Consider the following 20,920-nt stretch of genomic DNA (forward strand, 5'->3'; position numbering starts at 1 on the left):
GCCAGGGCAGTCCAGGCTTGTGGACCCTGAATGTCTGTAGCTTCTGGGGAGGGTCTCTCTAGAACACACAGTGGAGACCTGAGCCTCTGGAGGTGCCTGGAGGTGGCGCCGCGGGAGCTTCTGGGGATCTGCCTTGGGGCCACAGAGAGGTGCCCTCCCCAGGGAGCCAGGGGGCGCCCCTTGTGCTCCTGAAGTGACAACCGGTGGCTTTGTCTTATCACAGCGGCCCTGTTCCTCAGGGGCACTAGAAATACCCTGGACACCAGCAGCGTTAGGCTCCCTCCTCTAAGGAAAGAAAGCCTCCCTCCAGGTAGCATGGTCTCAGACAGTGGATTTTTAAAACCTGGATTCACCTCGAATCTCCTTTGTTCTGATGAGCCTCTTTGCGTTCATTCTGCATGAGAGACGCAGCCAGATCCAGGCGAGCCTCGACCCACAGACCCACTCCCCTGCAAGGCCCAGACAGGATGGGCGTGCACAGACACCAGCGGCGTCTTGGGGGCGACCTGCTTCCTCTGGGCAGCAGAGGTGGGTTCTAGGATCTGCAGTAGACGTGGACATCAGTGGGGGTCAGTGGCGGCTGACTGAGATCGTGAAACAGAGGCACAGGAGAAAAAGAATTCTCACAGGGGCCCACAGCGATCACCTGAATAGTGACTTTTTAAAAAATGGCACGTGGAGAATGCTCCGAAGGTCAGGATTTGAATATGGACTCAGAAGGGGCAGGTGGGCCAGAGCCGGGCTCAGGCTTCCTGGAGAGCAAGACGTCTTACCTGGGGGTGAGCAGGCGGGTGGCTCCCAGGAGGGCCTGACTCAAGGATCCCCTGGCTGCCACTGGTGGGGTGGCTGGCACGTGGGCAGCAGGGCTCACCCTGCCCACCTGGAGCCCGTCATGGTGCCCCTCCAGGGGTGCCCACAAGTCTGTGTGGCTAAGCATGCACCACAAGGAGGATAGGTGTGTGGGCACCGTGCCTCTCCCCCACGCAGGTACAGATGCCCCTGAGCCTCAGAGGCAGCTAAGATGGCCTGGGGTGCCCGCTCGCTGGGCCAGGGCACAAGGAGAAGGCTGCCTACGACGCTCCCTGAGGGGGTCCCCCAGGGCAGCTGGCCTCAGCATCTGTCGTCTGAGACCTGCTCAGTCTCAGAACCCGTCCTCCATTCCTTCAGATTACTCAGGGGCCATTCCTTGGAGCTGTCTGGGGACAGGCGGGGAGTGGGTAAGGGAGAGAAAGAAGGCAGGGCGGGCGGGTGAAGGAGCCGAGAGGCTCAGCACCCAGGGCATGTCCCGCAGGTCCTTCCCGCCAGAGGGTTCTGGACATTGCTCAGCCTGGGTTCCCCAGGACTTGCGTGTCCCAGGAGGGGCCCCTGAAAACCCACCTCATTAGGAGCGAAGTGAGGGATCCCGGACAAAGTGACATTTGGCCAGACAGACTTACACCTTACCAGAAATGTGTCCAGATGGGAGAGAAGACCATGGGCCAAGTTAGCCTGGAACCCATGAAATTCCAGAGGAAGGAGAGAGAACTGAGCCTGGCCAGGGAATCAAGGCCCCCCAGCTGCCCTGCGAGAGTGGTCACACCTCAACAGACAGCCCCGACTGCTTCCTCCCTGTCAGTGCCCGCGCAGGAGACAGCAGGAGCCAACAGGCCCCGTGGCCACTCGGGAGGAGGCCCCAGCACCATGCAGAGGGGCGTGGGAGGACCCAGAGAGAGGGACCAGCTGCCTGGTCAGGTCGTGGTCCTGGGCAGGAAGCACGGCTCAGGCTGCATTTGAAAAGATGATGAGTCTTGAGAGTCGAGCTCAATGTGGTGGGGGACCCATGTGCTCTGGGGCAGGTTTGTCCCCATCTCACAGGTGAGAAACCCAAGGAGGGTCTAGGAGAGTGGCTCTGCCCCAGGCTGCTCGGCTCAGCTGGTCAGTGGTGGAGTCTGGCCAGGGCCTGCACTGGAGTGCTCAATCGGAGCTTTCCAGCTCCGGAAGGGACCATGAGCCCAGAGGACAGTGGGAGGCAGTGGTCACTGGTGAGCCCGCTGTGAACTCAGGTCCCCTGGGCTGCAATCTCAGCATCCTCCCACACCTTTCTCTGAGACTGACCAGACCCCCGTGTGGGCTGAAGCCCCCTGAGCCTCTGCTCTGTCCCTGAGCTTCCTGGGATCTGTTGGATTTCCCCTGGCTGGGAAGCTCCTGCCCCGTGGGCGTCTCCTGGAAAATGGAGATTCTCCAAGTGGCTACCTCAGGACCAGCGGTCCCTTGGGGATGTCCCTCCGCCCGGGACACTTTTACTCAGATGCTCATCCTGCTTTCTTAAGATCTCTGCTGAGCTGACCATGGGGGCTCACCTACCTGTGTCCCTTTACAAGGGGCACCTGGCCTCTGTGCTCCCACCACTTGTTCCAGCCATTGTCCCCTCGCCACCGACTGCTCCCCTGACTCCCCTGTTGGCTTGTCCACGGCTCCTCAGGCTGAACCTGAGCCCACACTTGGGAGGGCACCATGGCCACTTGTGAAGTGCCTGGGGATGGACGTTGGTGAGCCCTGGTGTGGCTGGGTCTGGCTGAGCCCCCCTCACTGGCCTGTAGGACGTTCTGTGACCGTCAGTCTGTGCAGATGCAGTGACTGGGCTCTTGCAGATTTGGAGCACGCAGCGCTGTGACCGGGAGGCCTTGGTGACTCAGGCTGGGCTTCCAACTGGGCTCAGACCCCCCTGTCCCTTCCAGTCTCTTCAGCGACTGGCCTGCCGGTGCTAAGCCCCTTTTGTCCACCGTGGTCCTTGCTCTCTCCTTGCACAGCTCTGTGCAAGGTCCTGGGACAGGTCTGCATGCACAAGGAGGGCTCTCCTGTCACGTGCAGCTGTGAGCTCAGCAAGGACACTCAGAGCCAGCCAGTGCCGCGATGCTGCCGGCTCAGGCTTCGGCTCGCTCATGGCTTCAGTGCTCAAGGACAGACCCCATCTAGCCCTGTCACGCCACACTGAAGCAGGAACTCAGTGAGACACAGCTCAGCAGCTGCAAACAATGAGAAATACTTTCTGACAACGTCGTTTTCGATTTTCGTTTTCAAACATTGTGTGTATTCGCTGGGGACAGGCGTGGAACCCTGGTCTGGAGGCTGTTTCCTGTGGAAGTGTTTGGGTTTGAGGAATGAAGTCACCCGAGTGGACACGTTCACCTGTGTCCTCCGTCCCCAAGTCTTGCCAGTGCCCAGCGCGTGCGCTCACCTGGGGCTCCGGCACCAGAGCCACTCAGGCAGGTGGCGAGGAGGAGAGCATGTCTGGTATCTCAATTACGAGGCGTTCAGTCATCTTAATTTCATAACGAAGATCGGCACAGCGAAGCAGCAACGTTCCTCAAAACCGTCAGCGGCTTGATTGCATCGCCGTCTGACTGCATCAGGAAGAGGAAGGCTGAGCATCATTTCCTGCACTTCATTACCGCCGTGGGGTATTAGGAGGCGGGTAAGAGGTGAGCGTGCAGCGTGTGAGTCGCACATGATGAAGGGGCTGGAAAGCAGCCCCCTGACGACGAGCCGCAGCACGGGGCTTCACGCATCAAGGAGCTCTCCACAGAACTTCTGTGTTGAGCAAAGGGGATCCTGTCGGGTTCAGGTCAATGAGAGCTAGCTTCCTGTTAGGAGTAGACTATGCCGGCTGCAGCTTTAGGGAGCAAGCACGGTTATTATTTAGGGCAAAGGGTTGACCTTCCTTAGTGCCACCGTGGTGCAGAGGTCGCTCTTCTTGGTGCCAGACTGGCCCGCTCTTTGCACCCTACGTGGAGGGTGCTGCTGGATCCCCGAGGGAAACCGTCTCAGGAGCACACTGAGAGGTCCAGGAGGCTTGGTCGGCCTCCTACCCCACTACAGCTTCTCACCGGGTGAGCACCATTCAGGAGACCATTGTTGTCTCCTCTTAACATGCATTTTAAGTGCCTTCTGTATGCACAGAATGGGTGTGGCTTTGAGCCCAGCACTGCCCCAGGGTATAGATGTGTGTGAGATGGATAGGCAAGTCTTGGGCTCTGGCAGGATGTGGTCTAGGGGACTCAGGGGCTCTTCCAAGCCAATACTGGTGTCCAGGTTGGCCAGGGTGCCCACACATTGCCATAGTCCTTGTCCCACCCAGGCACCTGAGCCTGGACTGCTGCACACTGGCTCCTTCCTTAGGGGCCTGATTCCTGGAAGCCTGGTCCTCTGCAGTGCTGGCCGGGTGACGGCGGGGCAGGCCGTGCGGGGCCAGGAGCTCCCGGAACCAGACTGTTTCTCCTGTGGGAAACTGCTTCCCTGCCTTCCTGCCCCTTGCCCCTGACTGGCTTCCTTGCAGCCATCAGGACGTCTGCTCTACCGAGTGTGCGGTGTGCGCGGCAATTGTTCTTTGGGGTAGTGTAATTAATCTCTAGTTTTAATAAAATGAATATTCAAACGATTGTGCAGTTACATGAAACCATAAAACTAACAGTGAATCAGCATTGCTAAGCTGACGAGCAGAGCAGAGTGCATCATCCCCCACCTTCCCAGCATGGGGAGCTCATGGGCCCTCGTCCTGTATCATCGACACCCGAAGGCTGGAGAGCAGGTCTCCATGTGGGCTCTCAGTCCCTGCCATGGACGTCACAGCTGCCATCCGTGTGGATGGGAGTGGGCACCTGTTCCTACTGGTGGGACCCCGGGGCCTCTGGGTCATGACATCAGGGTCCTGGCGAGACGAACGTCAGAACTGTGACTTTTAGCCTGTCAGCTCTGCAGAGGAGAGCTGGCTGAGAGCCCCCACACGCTGGGGAGAAGGGCAGGGATCCTGGCTGCACCACCCACGGTAGGGCTGGGCAGCAGAGCCCGTCCTCATGAGACAGGACAGGGACTGGGCAGGGAGCACCATTCACAGGTGGGGCCTCAGAGCTCCCCATGCGTCTCTCGGGCAGGCACCGCTCTGAGACCGCGAGCTCCACCGAGGCGGCAGTCCCGTCTGGGGAAACCTGGACTGTGGCTGGGGACAGGACTGAGCGGGTCCACACAGCACGGCCGGTGGGTGGCAAGCCCCACAGGTGGATCTCCCCTGGGAAAGCAGAGGGAGACAGGACATCCCGGGTCGGCGGGACCTCTAGTTCTGGGGCCTTGGGGAGCCTCGCCGTGACTGGAGCGAGCCAGCCGAACAGCGGGGCGTCAGGTGGAAAGCAAGACAGAGCCAGGTGTGGTGACGCACCTGTGGCCCCAGCTCCTGGGGACCTGAGGAAGGAGGACCCCTGGATTCCACAGGGTCAGGACCAGCCTGGGCCCACACTGGACCCCATCTCAGAGAGAGAGGAAGCCAGGTAGCCGCTCGCTGGGAGGAGCGGCCCTCCGAGGCCAGGAGCGTGGCAGGACTGACAGCAGCCCTGTGCAGATCATGTCCTGAGCACAGACAAGTGGCCCGCGAGTCAGTGAGGGCCAAGGGCTGCGCCCACCGCCCACAGGGCTTCAGAGAGGTCCAGCACCAGGACCAGCGAGTCCTCCCGTCTCAGCTTCATGGCGATGGGCTGCCTCGCGGAGCTGAGGCTTGCGGCGGGGACAGTGGACCACCTCACCCTGGGTGTCTCCGGGGGATGGCCGTCGCCTGGACTCCGTCAGTCCCTCTAGGCCCAGTTTTGGTACCATTTTGAAGAGACAGAGTGGTCTTTGCAGAAGGTAAACATGGGGCGATTCTCCACTTCTCCAGGCTCCTTCCTTCCCCGTGTCGGCTGTGTGGACCGGCTGCCTGCAGCTGCAGAACGGCAGCGGACACCCTCCTCACTGACCCTAGCAGAGGCCAGACAGTGGCCACTCTCCCAACACATGCCGGCAGGGGAGAGAAGGGGCTTTCTCCGGCACATTTATTGATGGACTGTTCCCTTTGTTCTGGGGGAGTTCCCCGGGGAGACACTTTCCTGGGTGGCACCTGACGTCACGTCCTTGTTTCCTGAAGGTCCTGAGCAGGGGCATTCCAGGCACTGCTGTGCCCAGGCCGTTGCTGGAAACCTGCTGCCTGAGCCTGAGGCTTCTCTGGGCCCTCTGTGGGGACGCACGGGGACTGGGAGCCGTGTTTAGAGGGAGGCTTGAATCTGCATCTTTGGGCTCACTGGGGTCTTGGGCTCAAAGGGCATCGACAGAGGTCCCCTGGGCAGCAGGCAGGGAGTGTGGGCTGCACCTTCGCTTTGTGGGACTCGGGAGCGTTTCGTGGGCATGGAGGAGAGTGGAGGTGCCTTCAGAAGGTGCTGCGAGGGAGCTGGTGTCCACTGTCTGGGAGCAGCTCCAGGAGGAGGGGCTGTCTTCCCTCATGGTTTATGGGAATGACTCGGGGCAGCTGGAGGCTGGAGGTCATGGACATGTGGTGAGCAGGTACCTGGGCTGGCAGTGACCAGGCTGTCACTGTGCGCCCCTGGTGGGGGGTCCCAGAGAGCAGGGACTCGGTTGTTCTCAGGTCTAGAGTCGGATCTGACCCCTGGTTCAGTGGGAAGCCAGTGTTAGGGTTTTTGATTCAAGGTCCCTGAAAGCTCATGATTAGATTGTGACAGTCACAGCCTAATCGGTGCCCGTGGTGTGTGCTCCATGTGCCTGAAGCCAGTGTCCTGTTCAAACAGTCTTCTGCAGAAATCATGACTGGTTGATAGAGGGAGGCCTGCAGGACTTCCCCTGGAGCCGGGCTCACTTGCTAAGCAGACACGGACAGCAGGCTGTCCATGTCCCTGTGCATGGAGAGTGTGATGGGGTGCTTGACAGATCCCGTTCTCTCCTCTGCGAGGACTCACCACATCCACTGTTTACCTGACTCTCTGCCACCTCGAGTCCTCGAGTCCTCCCCGACACGGTGTCCTCGCAGGCAGACGTGGCAAGCGGGGGGGGAGGGGGGCCCACGCAGTCTTCTGCAGATGTCCAGGCCCTAACCTCTCACCCGCTCTGCAACCTGCTGGGGGTGACTTTCCCAGCGTGGCGTCTGACGACTCCTCCAGGTGGTCCCAGGGCCCTGATGCTGGCATGCTCCTCCTGAGGCTGGTGGCTCTGGCAGTGACAGAGGCCTGGGTCATGTGAGTCCCGCCCGTCTTCTTCTGACACCTGCCTTCTTGCAGCAGAGAGCCAGGGGAGGCCTGGCTGCTCTCGGAGTGCCCAGAGAGGTGGGGAGCCCAGGATACTGCCCAGCACTCGGGGTGCCCTCAGTGGTGCAGTGCCAGCTTAGCTTGCTCAGCCTGACACTGAGGGTCTGGAGCGCCCACCCAGTTCTCTTGGACAGCGTCCCTCCCTTCCTTCCCTCTGCTGAATCCCATTCTAGATGGGTGGCAGGCTCCGGCAGCCGGTGCTGGAGCGGTCGGTGGCAGTGTGAATGGGTCAGAAGGTCCACTGCAGAGCCTGCTGCCCTCCGCACTGCTGAGGCCACAGGGTCTTAACCAGTCATACTGCCCGTGGCCAGACCCATCTGTGCATGCAGCCAGGGGGCTTTGGGGACACCAAGGAGCGTCTTTGAGAAGCACTTGTCTTCAGGTGTGTCAGACAGGGAAGGTGTGTCTTCAGACAGGGGGGCCAGCCGCAGGTCTGCAGAGGGGGACCTGGCCAGGTGGGCCTGACTAGGGGAGGCAGGTGCCACGGCTCACTGTGGCCTTTGTGTGGTTCTTGTGTCCCCAAGCCTCTCTCTCTCCCACTGCCAACAGGGTGGCTAGCAGCTGTCCTGCTCGCTGCTGGCTTACTGTAGATGAATGTGGATGGAGCTCCTTTGTCAGGTGGTAACTGGAGAAGCAGGTCGGTGGCAGCTACTCACATGGCCGAGGTGGCAGTGGTCGCCAAGGCTGGGCTGAGCGCAGGGTTCTGGAGCCCCGCCCCCGCCCTCTCCTCCAGCTCTCCACCGGGGACCTGCACGGTTAATGACTGTGTGGCTTTAAACATTGATTTCATAAGGGATGCTTATGGGGCGGCATTTCTGGTTTATCTCTTAGCTGGCTGAGCAGGGTTTTGGCTGGTCCTATCTTATCTCACTGTTTACCCAACTAAGGGGTTTTCTGCAGTCCTTTGGGGAAAGCAAGTTATTATCATTATTTATCAGTCGACCCAATTTATTGAGCTCTGCTGCTCCTCTTCCAAGTTGGCTTGAGACGCGCTCTCCCGGGAGCAGCTGGCGTGGGGCTCTCCTTGGCACCCTGCGCTTCCTGGCTGGTGTCTTCAGCAGCAGGTGCCCGAGGGCCTGGTGCCTCCTGCTCTGTGTCTCAGGCCCATCGCTGCCCAAGGCCTGGGGGCAGAAAGCCGGCTGCCTGACTAGCAGGTGCAGGAGGCAGAGGAAGGAAAGCAGGAGGGGGCCCCCCCGCCCTTCCTCCCTGCCGGCCCTGCCCGCCATGCAATGCTGTGCATTGTGAAAGTGCCCGAGCATCCAGGTGCACTGTGGCTTTAGGGTGCGTCTGGGGGCTCAGGGCCAGGCACCCTTGACCTTGACGGGCTGGGTGATGGCTTCAGGTTGAGGGTCCCCAAGACCAGAGCTCCAGGAAGCGTACAGTGAGACAGGACCTTGTCCTTCCTGCTCAGCCACCCGTCGGCTGACTTGGAGAGAATCAGGGAGTTCCATTCCATATGCAGCCCAGGGGCTCGGGCAGGTTAAGGGTGCTCCTTCCAAGCTTCGTGCCTGAGGGCGATTCAAAAGGTAGGCTTGCTTGTATGTTTAGTTGACAGAAGAGTTTTGGCAACAAAAATCACATAGTGATAAAAATATCTTCACACTTCCATCGACAAAACACTCTGACCTTAACATCTGTTTAAAACACTCTAGTTATTTTCCTGTTCATTGCTAAAGGTCATCTTCATTTTGAATGATGGATCAAATTTGTTTCAAAACATGCAAGGGTAGCGCATCACTGAGGTCCTGAGGCCGGGCCTGTCTTACAGCAGAAGCATGGAGCTCCGTGTCCACCCCAGGCCTGTCTCGTTGTAGCATGTTTTAAAAATTGTGTTCAAATAAGGTCTTGTTGGCTCAGTGCAGACCACGGCCAACCTCTGGGGAGTGGTTGGCAACGCAGGACGCAGGGGATGGAGCCCACCTGCAGGGCCTCCAGTCTCCCCTGCACCCTGGGGACTGGCCAACCATGTGGACACCTGGCCAATGGGAGGGGCTTCGAGTAGGAACTCAGCCCTTCAGGGGCTCCATGAGCCGTCAGAGGCGCCCATTGAAACACAAGCCCAGAGTGAAGGCCTGGCTTTACCCCGGGGGCGGGTGCAGGCCAGGGACCTGGAGGAGGCGCCCGCAGGCTCCCCACCTCCCTAGCCCATTCCCTCCCTCACGGAGCAGGGCAGGGTCCAGGCCACATGGACAGCACAGAGGTGGCCTCTCTTCTGAAGAGGGTCCTGCAGGTTTATGGACCTGCAGCAGGAGAGCCAAAGGGAAGAGCTCGGGAGGGCTCAGGTCCTGAGTCAGGGTGGGGTGTGTCCAGGTCCCCTGTCCCCATGAGGAGGAGGGTGGGGAGTGTCCAGGCCCCCGCCCCATGAGGAGGAGGGTGGGGAGTGTCCAGGTCCCCTGTCCCCATGAGGAGGAGGGTGGGGAGTGTCCAGGTCCCCCGCCCCATGAGGAGGAGTGTGGGGAGTGTCCAGGCCCCCGCCCCATGAGGAGGAGGGTGGGGAGTGTCCAGGTCCCCTGTCCCCATGAGGAGGAGGGTGGGGAGTGTCCAGGCCCCCGCCCCATGAGGAGGAGGGTGGGGAGTGTCCAGGTCCCCTGTCCCCATGAGGAGGAGGGTGGGGAGTGTCCAGGCCCCCGCCCCATGAGGAGGAGGGTGGGGAGTGTCCAGGTCCCCCGCCCCATGAGGAGGAGGGTGGGGTGTGTCCAGGTCCCCTGTCCCCATGAGGAGGAGGGTGGGGGGTGTGTCCAGGTCCCCCGCCCCGTGAGGACGCGTTGCAGAGTTGCCTGGATTTGCCCAGGGCCTGAGGCCTCTGGTGGACACCTAGGAGGGAAGGTGCCACCCCTGTTGGGTGCACTGCTGGGAGGGAGCCTGCCCCAGGCCCTGTCTGCTGCTGCTGTCTGGGAGCCCCCCAGGTGCCAGTCCTGCACCCCTCCTGGCATGGAGAGAAAGGGGTCCTGGCGGTTCGCCAGGCACAGCCCTTGCAATTGCCTGGTCAGGCCCCAGACATCACCTGGCTTTGGACTGGAGCTGCACCCTCCGGCCCCAGTCTGCACCCCGATCCCACCGGGCTGCTCTCTTAGCATGGTGACCTGCATTCGCCATGAAGACGTCAACCTCTCCTTGTGTGAGTGGGGGGCTTGCCGGCCCCTCCCCTGTCTGCAGCCCAGGTACCAGGCCTGGCGCCTCCCAGGCTCCCACAGCCTCAGTGCAGCTCTGAGCCTCCTGCAGAGAGGCAGGAAGAGAGGCCTGCTGCTGCTGGTCACTGCTGGGCCACACATGCGTCCTGCTGTGGGCCTGAGTCAGGTGTCCACACAGGGCCCGTCCCTAGGGCTGGTGCCTGGGGCTCTGGGCCGGGCAGGACATGGGTCCGGGGTGATGAAGGGCCAGCTCAGGGGGCCTGAGGGGCTTTGCTCTTGCTCCCACCCCTGGCCCTTCCTGGGGGCTTCCAGCAGCTCAGGACTGGGCGGTCCTCTGAGCCACCTCTTCCTGGGCAGCCCTTGAGGACTCCCCTTGCCATTGTCTCGGGAAGCACTGGGCAGGGCACCAGTGGCTAGAGCCAGCTGAGGAGAAGCAGTGGAGAAAGCACTTCTGGAGAGGGAGAAGCCACTTGGAATAAGAGACGCTCACATGGGACTTGGAAGTGTGGAGATTTTCCCCCAGTCAGTCATTCAACTGATGGCTGCAGGCCCCAGAGCTTGCAGAGGCTCCCCGCTGGCCTGGTCCTGGGTGAAACACGCAGGTGTCCACCTGGGGCCCAGTGGTCTCTGCCATGCTGCTCGCCTGGGCGTCATCTGGGACGCAGTGAGTGAGTGTGGCAGGTCCATGTGGCACTTGCACCCCCAGGAGCAGCGGGCCCTGGGCAGCAGCTGGCCTCTCAGTGGTAAAGGGGGTGTCTATCTGTGACATCTCATGGGAAAGCAGCCTGCAGTGTGACTGCGATGTGGTGCCAGCACAGAGGGGCCGTGCCAGCAGAGAACAGCAGCACAGTCAGGTGCTCAGGGGGGTCCGGGGGACGTTGACACTTATCTACGGGGTCTGCTGTGGGGTGGTCTGTTATTAAGCTGTAGGGTTTTGAGTGTTGCTTACGTTCTCTTTCGATCCCTGGTAATGATGGGATCCACTACACCCCAGTGGAACAGACGAGATCCAGAACTGGTCCAGCAAGTGTCACAAGCAGGACTCTGCGTGGCTGTTGGGAACAGAGCAGTCAGCCCCTCGGGAGGAGTCGGTGGTTTACAAAGCCACACCTACCTCTACTCTGTGATGCTGCAATTCCCCTCCTTGGTATTTACCCAGAGGAGTTGAAAACTCATGTCCACATTAGGATCTGGGCACAGCTGTTGTAGAAGTTTATTCATAGTCACCAACACTTGGAAGCTCCGGGGACGTCCTTCAGGGGGTGAGTGGGTAACTGCTGCATCCTTGGAGTGAAATACTACTCAGCCATAACCAGGAATGAGCTGTCGCTCAATGGAGACATGAAGGGAGCTCCCGTGCGCCTCGCTCAGTGGGGGATGGAGGGACGTTAAGTGCACATGGCCAAGGGCAGAAGCCAGTGGGTATGGCTGGGCAAGGCTTGGTTCTGATCACAGGGCATTCAGAGAAGACAAGGCCACAGTGGACAGGCCCGGGGCTGTGGGGGTGGGAGGAGGGGGGAAGTGCACTGTGGGCATTTCTGGGGCCACAGGACTCTGGGTGAGGCTGGGGTGGCAGAAACGTGTCAGTGTGCGTTTGTCAAAACCCGTAGGACATTCAGCACCAAGGACAACGAATCCTGCAGGAAACTGTGGGTCTTAGTGAGTCACTGTGTCCCCGAGAGCTCTCCCCTGTGGAGACACACCGCGGCAGAGCAAGGCGTCAGCAGGGACCTGGGGTGGCCCAGGAGGGAGCGCACCTTCTGCTGGTCTTTCTCCTGCCCAACACTGCTTGGTGAAAAGTCAGCTCAGTTTAGAATCCATGTCTGCCCGTCACAGGGACTTCAGAAACCCGGCAGACAGGAAGGAGAGGAGCCAGCTTACGTCCACATCCAAGACTGACTTCCAGTCCCCCACGGGCAGCTTCTTAAATACGTCTGACATCCTGGTGGAGGGCTCCCTGAGACGCAGAGTGGCAGGCACTGTCCCTGGGCCTGGGCTGAGCGAGCCCTGCCTGTCGTCCCCAAACAGACAAGATCGGGACATCCACACGGTGTCAGGGCAGGCCCTTCCCTGCTGCATGCCCCATTCCTCCATGCTGCCCACGCCAAGTGCAGACCAAGTCACCACACACCTGTGTCCACCTGCGTCCACCCGCACTGTCTGCTGTCCCCCAGCCAGCCCTGTTTCCTCATCGCCCACGTCCTTCCCCTTGCCCCCTCCACCTGCCTCCCATTCTCCTGGACACACAGGGCCTTTGCACTCCCTGCTGTTTGTCTGTGGCCCTCTCCTCCAGGGGCCAGTGGCTCCTCCCTGGGCCCCTCCCCGTAAGGACTTTCCTATCTCTTGACCCCCCTTCTCTGCCTTCTCCCTTGTTCCCATCAACCTATCACCGAAGGCACAGAAGTGAGAAAAATGTAGTCTGCATGTCCTCTGGGAGGCCGCGCCTGGAGGCAGCTGTGCACTGTGGGCCAGAGCAAGCCGCACCTGTCAGTGACTGTGGTGTAGGTATTTAAGTGCTTTTCTGGCCTGTTTTGTCACTCACCTGTCTTGTGAGTCCTTGCATAACTGTCCTTGATCCCTTTGGTGGCCAAGTCCTCACCAGGGACAACCTGATGTCAGGAGGCTGGCCGCATCCTGCAGCCACAGGCTGGGTCCTGTGAGCTCAGGACACCTGTCTGCCCTGACCCACAGCTGCCCCTTCCAGCAAGCCCTCCCCACCCCATGTGTGTGGCCTGGAGTGGCTCCAGTGACCACGCTCTCGTCACCGTGGCTTCCCTTTCCTTTCTTCCTGTTGTGCACTGAGGATCAGCCCAGGGACACTTTACCACTGAGCCACATCCCCAGCCTTTTTGATTTTATACCTGGACACAGGGTCTCACCAAGTTGCCCAGGCTGGCCTTGAACTCGCCATCCCTAGTTGCCGGGGTCACAGAGGTGCACCCTTCCCCGGCCTGTTGTGGCGATCTCTGATGTTGTGCACTATCCACGTGCATCGCAGCTGGGCTGCTTCTGTTAGGGTGCAGGGGTCTTCTCCTCTCCCGGGTGACCGCGGGCTCTGCAGTGCACTGGACATCTGCAGTTGCACAGTCCACCCTCAAGTGCTTCCTCTGGGGAGGGAGGCCCACAGTGTGGGCTTTCTCTGGAGGGAGCTGGTGTGGGGTTTGGGTGCTGGTGCCTGACATGGTGCGGAAGGCGTCTGTCACCATGGATGATGCACATCCCATTCTGACCTGTCCCTCTTCTGCAGGTGGTTGCCATAACAGCCTTAAGCCGATCAGCAACAGTCCCACTATCGCCATCGCAGCCGCCGCTGCAGCCGCTGCCGCCGCTATGGTCTCCGTGGACCCTGAGGGACTCCGGGGTCCATCCCCCGCCAGCGTGCAGCCCTGCCACTTCCTGACATTGGCGCCCATCAAAATACCGCTCCTGACGGCCCCCTTCTCAGGTAGGCACAGAGCCGCGCGCTGCTTGCCGACGGAATCCTCCATGGGTGAGGGGCAGGGACGCTGGCCTCCATGGCTCACAGCCTGTGGCTGCAGGATGTGGCCAGCCTCCTGACATCAGGTTGTCCCTGGTTTCTGGTCAGTGCCTGTGGCCAGGGGTGCCTGTGCTGCCGGACATTCTTCTGAGGTCACACAGGGTCTGCTCCACGTCTGACTGCCCAGACACACCTGGGTTCCACCAGGAGCCAGGCCTTGCTGTGCCACCCGGCATTTTCAGCCTGTGAGTGAAGAGCTGAGCCGTCTCCTAGGACTCTGCGGCGTAGCGCAGGAGCCTGGTGGTGCAGGGACCCAGACCTTTGTTCTTTCCTCGCGTGGGGCACACGAAATAGCAAGAGCAGCCCTGGCAACGAGCCCGCGTGGCACTAGAGCACAGTGCTGAGCCACTCGCCCCTCCCTGGCCAGGCTGGGGCTGGGGCAGGGCGAGTGATGGCCTGGAGCCCCTGAGCTGTCCTGGGGCGTCGGGCTGGCGGGCACTCGGGCTTTCTGGGAGGTGCTGGGGGTCGTGGATATGGGCCAAGGAGGGAGACCAGGCTGGTCGCGGACCCGTGCCTGCCCGTGCTCACTAAGCGTGGCTGCTGCAGTCGGCAGGCCTGGCGGCCGGGTGTCCCTGTGAAATGCGGGTTCCCTCAGGTGCCCGTTAGGGTAGCACAGTCCTGGGTGGGCCCTCCAGGAGTGTTCACCTGAATGGGGATTCTGAGAACGATGACACACACGGGGGGTGGGAATAGCATCCTGGATCCCAAAGTCCACCATAAGAAATGCTCCCAGTCCACCACTTTGGAGTGCTGGCAGGGTGTCCCGTGGAATTCCCACACCATAAAGATTTCTTTCTTGCACAAAATCATTTAAAAAATATCGTATAAAACCTTCAGGCCGTGTGTCCAATGGGTACGTGAAACATAAATCAACTTCCTTTTAGCTGGGGTCTCCTCCCCAAGATGTCTCATCACGGATGAGCAAAAATCTGAAAAAATCCCTAATCCCAAACCCTCGAGGTCCCCAGCAGTTAGGAGGAGGGACGCTCTGCCTGCGCCGCTGCCCGCGAGGCTGGGAAGTGTGTCCAGGCGTCACACGTCCAGGGTGAAGGGCGAGCTGGTGCCCTGGTTCCCAGTCTCTGTGGAGTTTCTGGCCTGGGGCCCTCTCCTCCTGCAAACCTAGAGTGGCCTTCTCCGTGCTGGGCATGGCCTTCTGTGGTTCCACATGGGTGTGTGTGACCAGTATCTGGTCAATGTACTCTCAAGAACCAGGCCCCGTTTGCGTTTCCACGTGCACGTGAACTCACACTTGGAGTTTGATGGGAAAATAAGCGAGTGTGCAGGTAACCCTGTATGGAGCCCGGCTCCCAGCTGTGTCAAGAGGCTGCCCGAGACCTGTCAATCACTGACATTTGATCAGCTGACACTAATCCCGGGAAATCCATCTGAGAACCAAGACCTGGGTGCCAGGGGGCTTCACTTTCTGTCTCTCAGGCATCATAAACACTAGCCCCCTTCTGTGTTGGCCTTTTCAAAGGTTCTGTAACCGAATCAGCCACACTGTGCGCTCGGTGGGAAAAGGTCAAGTCTCTCTGTTGTAGTCTCTGCCTCGATGGGAGTGTTGGCCTCGAACGTTTGATCTGAAAGCCCTGCTCGGGGGAGGGTGAGGTTGAAATGCGGTCGGGAGTGGACCAGGACCAAGGAGCTCACTGAGCTGCGGGCTGTGAGGCAGCCCCAGCACTGCAGGTCTTCCAGGGTGCCCGGCGAGGGTGTTGGAGGGGTGGCCACCTGCAGTACTGTCCAGGGCACCTCCTCTGGCCATCTCAGAAGTGAGAGAGGCAGCCAGGCCCGTGTGACACCAAGCTGGAGACCCTGGAGAGCCTCTTGGGAAGCGAGGCTTGCAGGAGATGCCGGGCAGCTCGCCGGCCAGGGCTGCTCAGGCAGGCCGTCTCCAGGCCGTCTCCACAGCCCGTGCAGGGAGCTGCTCCTGGAGTCAGCTGTTCTGACGAGCAGCTCGCTGGAGAATTCCTGACACCCCTTAAAATGGGTGGACGGCGAGGGGCAGGAGAAGGACAGAGTCCCTGGGAGGTCTCGGGGGACCCAGAGCAGAGGGGAGTCGTCAGTGGAGTCTGCTCCGTGAGAAGTGATGTCATGGACGCCGGTGCCTTGGGTGTGTCCAGAGGGGAGCCACCCGTGTGCACCCAAAGGTGACGAGCTGGATGCCCTCAGCTTGGTGACAAGAGCAGATGGCCTCAGGCCACACAGAGTGGGATCAATGGTTCTCATGGGGCACCTTGGTCCCCAGGGCGCAGTTGGCAGTGGCAGGAGATGACCTTTGGTTGTCAGAACATCAGGAGCTGCTGCTGGGATCTTTGGGGTAGAGGCTGGGGAAGTAGCCCGTGTCCCTGGCCCCAGGACAGTCCCTGTGATAACAGTGGTCCTTCAGCCAGCACCAGCGATGCTGCCGTCAGGAAATCCTGGCTCATGCCAAGAGGGTGCCAACCAGAAACTGAGGCCTTGGCAGGTGCGGAGTCACCTGGGAGTTCCTGTTCCTCTATCCTGAATCCCGAAGGAACCAGGCTCTCTGGGAGGAGGGAGCAGGAGAACCTCAGGATATTTGTCCTCAGGGGGAGCAGCTGGATGCTGGGGACTGGATCTGCCCGCAGCCCGAGCAGGTTCCCCTCCTGGGCTGCCACTCAGCACATCCCTGCACTGCCTCTCTGCTGCTGGGCCCCTCCGCCTCCTGCTGGTCCCCTTCCTGGGCCCCAGGTTACCTGATGCAGGGTTGGGTCTTTCTGTCCTGGCCCCTCTGCACAAGTGGTTGACTGAACTCAGCTGACTTCAGGGCCCTGCCTTCAGGGACCACTGTCCCCAGGGCTAGGCTGAGCAGAGCTGCTCTCTGCATTGAGTGCCGCTGCTCAGGTCTGCTAGAGCTAGTGGGGGCAGCATCGAGTGGAGGGCACAGTGCACTGCAGATGTGCTGTCTGATATTCAGATGGGCGTCCTGTGACCAAAGGACCCCACAAGAACAGCTTAGCAGAGGAAGGGTCTGTCTTGGCCCCCGGTTTCAGAGACGCCGTCCATGGCCAGCCAGCCCCACAGTCTGGGTCAGAGGTGAGGTGGACATCATGGCAGAAGGTCATGAGGAGGAAAGCAGCTCAGGATGGAGAATCAGGGGGAGAGGAACAGGCCCCAGGAAAACCAAGCCTTCCCTGTGACCTGCCACCTCCAGCCACGCCCACCTGCCTAGTCCCCACCCCTTCATTCCGACTCCCGGGGCTGATTCAGTCACCGCTCTCACAGTGCAACCCTTTCACCCCTGACTATGCCTGGTGAGCTCAGAGCCTTGGGGACAGCGCGTGTGCAGTCATAGCCTGCCCTTTCTGCTGACTGCTGGGCTGGGACGGCTGGAGGAGCCACCAGGGGTGACCTCTCCCCCAGGTCTCCACCACAGCTGCTGGCTCCTCCCTGCTCCTCAGGCCTCTGGCTCCCGACTGCAGAGGAGCTTCCGGGGGAGGCGACCTCGGTGTGTAAGGAGCTGTGTGTCAGGGCCAGTGAGAGACGGGATGAGGGGCTGGGGATGTCCCTGGAGCGCTCCAGACCTGCAGCCCCCAGACAGGGTCCTGCCCTGACCTCGTGCCAGGACCGGTGAGGTGGGCTCAGAGCTGACTGAGCTCGGCAGCTGCCGCACAGGACGGGATAAATGAGGTGGCTCTTCTTTTAAGAATAATCCTGCCTATTTTTACGACGTGACTTGCCATTTTCTTAAGCATGTGAGTGAGAAAGGTGCTGTGTGAGTGAGGAGTCGGTCTCTAGTAGCAAAAATCACCATCAAATACAAATATTAAAAGGTGCCATCTGCCTTGGAGATCGTTTGCCACCTGTTCTTTTGCTTCCAGAACTATTTAATGGTCTAGATTTAACGTGTTGTCCCGCCACAGAACAGCTGGGAGTGACTGTTTTTTTCTGCCGGTATCTTGCCAGCCAAGCCGCGTAACGAGTCCGAGAAGTCTCCAGGCCAGAGCCAGCGCGGCCTTTCAAGTCTCCCTCGTTAGGGAGCCTGCAGATGCTCAGGCAGGCCCCGCGACAGCCGCCGTCAGCCATGCGGCATGAAGGCTTTCATTTCTTTCTTTCTTTTTTTTTAATCCAGGAATTGTTTTCTCCTCCACTATAATCAAAAATGTCATAATACATATTAACATTTAGAGTTTTCCTGAGACAAAAATACAGTAACACGGTAACAACATAATCACTCACAGCCCAATATGCAGGAGCCCAGCTTCCTGTGGGGAAGGCGTGTGCGTCTTGGACGGAGGCCTCAAGCCACCGTTAGGAGAAAGCGTGGGGACCTGGACAAGGGCTTCGTGCGCTTTGCTACCCGTGACGACCCGGGTTGTGTCCAGAGGCCTGTGCAGGTCTGCAGGCTGGCGCTAGGACTGGGTGTGCGGCGGTCTCTCCTACGTGGAGAGTGTCCCTGGGACCCAAGGGCAGGACCCGTTTTCACACGAGTCTCCCCCTTCGGCCAGGTCTAGGTGGCGCACCCAGAAGGTGCTCCTGTGACCCGAGTCCCCCAGGGCTCTGGTCCCCGAGGAACCTGCGGCACTGTGTCTGCATTGGCCATCTCCACCGGTAGGTACGACCCACTCTTTCTCTGAAAGGAAAAATTGGAGCTGCTGCTGGCCAAGCCTGTGCATCGACGTCAGGAGTAAAGCGTGGAGTGCCCCAGACGCCACGTGGCCCTCCCGGGGAAGCAGCTGTGCCACACGCGTGCCAGGCACCCTCTGCTGCTCTTTCCACGGTTGTTCGCCACACCCTCCAGGGCCTGCGGCCTTGTCTCCTCTGGAGTTCACAGAGTACACCCTGGGTACGCACCTGGTGCAGCCGGTCTGGTCAGGGAGGGGTCTCTGGGCACTGCCCCCTGTGGCCAGAGGTTTCTGAGCGGGCACAGGAGGTGGCGCCCTTGGAGCTGCTCTGTGGAACAGCAGACACAGTGGTCACCTGTGTCCCTGGGACGCACTCGCCTTCCTGGTCTGACGCTCCTCTGCTGGGCTCCACCTGGGCCGAGCGCTCAGGAGCCCTGGGCCCTGCTCTGTGTCCCCTGAGCCTTCCTCCTGGGGAGTAAGGATGGCAGCAGGCCTCCTGCTCTCTGGGCTCTGGGCTGCAGGTTCTTGGTGTGCGCCCCACTTTCCCAAGGACATTTCGAGCTCCCCTTCTTGTACAGGAAGGGCTGACTCCCACCTCCGTCCCCAAGGTCTTCCAGCCACCCCAACCCTGTAGGCTCCAGTCAGGCAATGCCACCAGCATGTCCAGGAGCCGAGCCCAGCGACTGGAGGTCACCTGGATCCTCCTCCTTCTGGGTCCTCACGTCCCGCTGGTCAGTACCATTGTCCCTCCTATTTCCCAACACTGGGATGGTGGGGAGGGCCATGCCTCTGTGTCCTCTCCTCTTGTCCAAGCGGCACAGCCTTCACACGGAGGCGGCTGCACACTTCCTCTGCCTCCACAGCACCTGCACGAGCCACAGAGGAGCCAGGGTTCAGCTCCAGGAATCATGCACCAGCCCCCGCTCACCTCCCTGGCACTGCCTTCCAGGGGTTAGAGCAAGCCCCAGTCCCCCCGGGCCTTGGGCGCTCTCGTGCCTGGCCTGCACAAGCCACCCCCATTTGCCCCGCAGCCCTCACGTGCCGGCTGCTGCTGGCTCCTCTTCATATCAAGGAATAGCCTGGCTGCCTCAGGACCTTTGCTCTGCTATTTCCCCACTCAGAGACAAGCCCCGGCCACGTCCTCTGGAACGAGAGCCTCCTCATTGCTGGGCATTTACTTGGAGGTTTTCATCTTGGCTCAGAATCATCCTTGGTGTCTGTTTCGGCATATTTCCTCCGTCACTGGGAGTCAGGGCCACCGGCAGGGCCCCCATGCCTTCTTCACCACCGAGCAGAACACGTGGGGACGGTCTTCCCTCGGTAGGACCTTGCTCGTGGACACGTGGAGCCCAGCTCTGTCCTGCAGTGGTGCTTGGACTTCAGGGTGGGTCTCAGCAGACACAGCAGTGTCCATGCCAGCCTGTCCCATCCAAGGCGGTGACAAGGCACTGCCCTCCTCTGCACATGCAGGTCCCACACCCCTTGCCTACCTGAGCCCCGTAACTGAGCGAGGTCACCAACAGGAGGAGGCGCCTGCAGCCAGAAGCCTTCCTCAGCACTGTGAGCTTTGTGTCCCCTGTAGAGACGGCCCTCGGTGCAGGTCGGTCAGATCTCTAAACAGGAGCTCAGGCGCAGGACGAGGCTCTGCTGTGAAGGACTTCCAAGCAGTGGTCAAGCCCCAGTCCTACATTCTTGTAGGGTGAATTTTCTGGAATCCAAACTTTCAAGCCAGAAGGACTGTGGACCCCATGTGGCCAGTCCCATTAGATAAGGCTGGGAGACCATCGAAGGTCAATAGAGACTGGCTCCCCACTGGCTGGAGAAGGGCCAGTGAGCCAGAGTCATCCTGTTCAGTGAGGGCATCACTGTGCCAAAATCAGCACCCGACGTCCCGAAAGTGGCCACTGCGGTGCTGAAGGGCGGCCAGCCCAGGAGCAGCGGTGTGTGCACCCCACGCACACACAGTCGCACATGGTGCCAGGGTGGGTCTGTGGTCTCCATGCAGGGCCAGTTTAGGAGACCCTGGAAGGACTATGAGAAAACAGGTTGGTCTGCAGACGAGGGGACGGGGACCACTCATGGCTGCCTTAACTCCTTGTGCTCTGGAGGCGCGTGGTTGTGTTAGGCCCAGCTCTTAACCCTGCTGGATGTGCTTCTGGTCAGGGAGCAGCCGGCTCCTTCCAGCCTGGCCATTTGGCCTGATCTGAGGTCAGTGCCCTTAGAGAACTCCATGACTGATGGGCATCAGAGATGGCAGGGGTGATGTCCGATCAAGGGTGTGGCCCAGCCTCGGGGCCCGCTTGTTGCCAGGGCCTCACGCTCTGGAGTCTCTGGGTCTTGCCTCTCACACAGACCCCCATAGGACAGAAACACCATGAGTGTCACACAAGAGGGCTGTGGGTGAGCTGGGCATGCGGACCTGTGTCTACTGGAGGCCTGAGCGGGAGGGATCTGGCCCTTTGCTCTGGACACTTTAATTTCTAGGGGCTACGTGGGACTTGCTTTGAGAAAACACCCCCCAAAGTAGCACTGGTGCTTCTAAGTAGCTCCAGCTGTGGACAATGGATGGCA

General features: G+C 60.3%; 1 protein-coding gene across 6 annotated transcripts in view; it reads left to right on the forward strand.

Moving 5' to 3' along the window:
- Tcerg1l (transcription elongation regulator 1 like) overlaps positions 1–20,920 on the forward strand; it is a 167,936-nt gene that overhangs the window by 23,789 nt on the left and 123,227 nt on the right. For 5 of the 6 annotated variants that reach the window (XM_078024099.1, XM_021723391.3, XM_078024087.1 and 2 more), the window contains exon 4: positions 13,476–13,673. The exons of the other annotated variant lie outside the window; for it this stretch is intronic. In XM_078024099.1, the coding sequence (XP_077880225.1) occupies positions 13,476–13,673 (198 nt within the window). The remainder of the gene's footprint in view (positions 1–13,475; positions 13,674–20,920) is intronic. 6 annotated transcript variants of the gene reach the window in all.

The sequence above is a fragment of the Ictidomys tridecemlineatus genome, chromosome 1 (assembly GCF_052094955.1).
Source record: "Ictidomys tridecemlineatus isolate mIctTri1 chromosome 1, mIctTri1.hap1, whole genome shotgun sequence".
NCBI lineage: Eukaryota > Metazoa > Chordata > Mammalia > Rodentia > Sciuridae > Ictidomys > Ictidomys tridecemlineatus.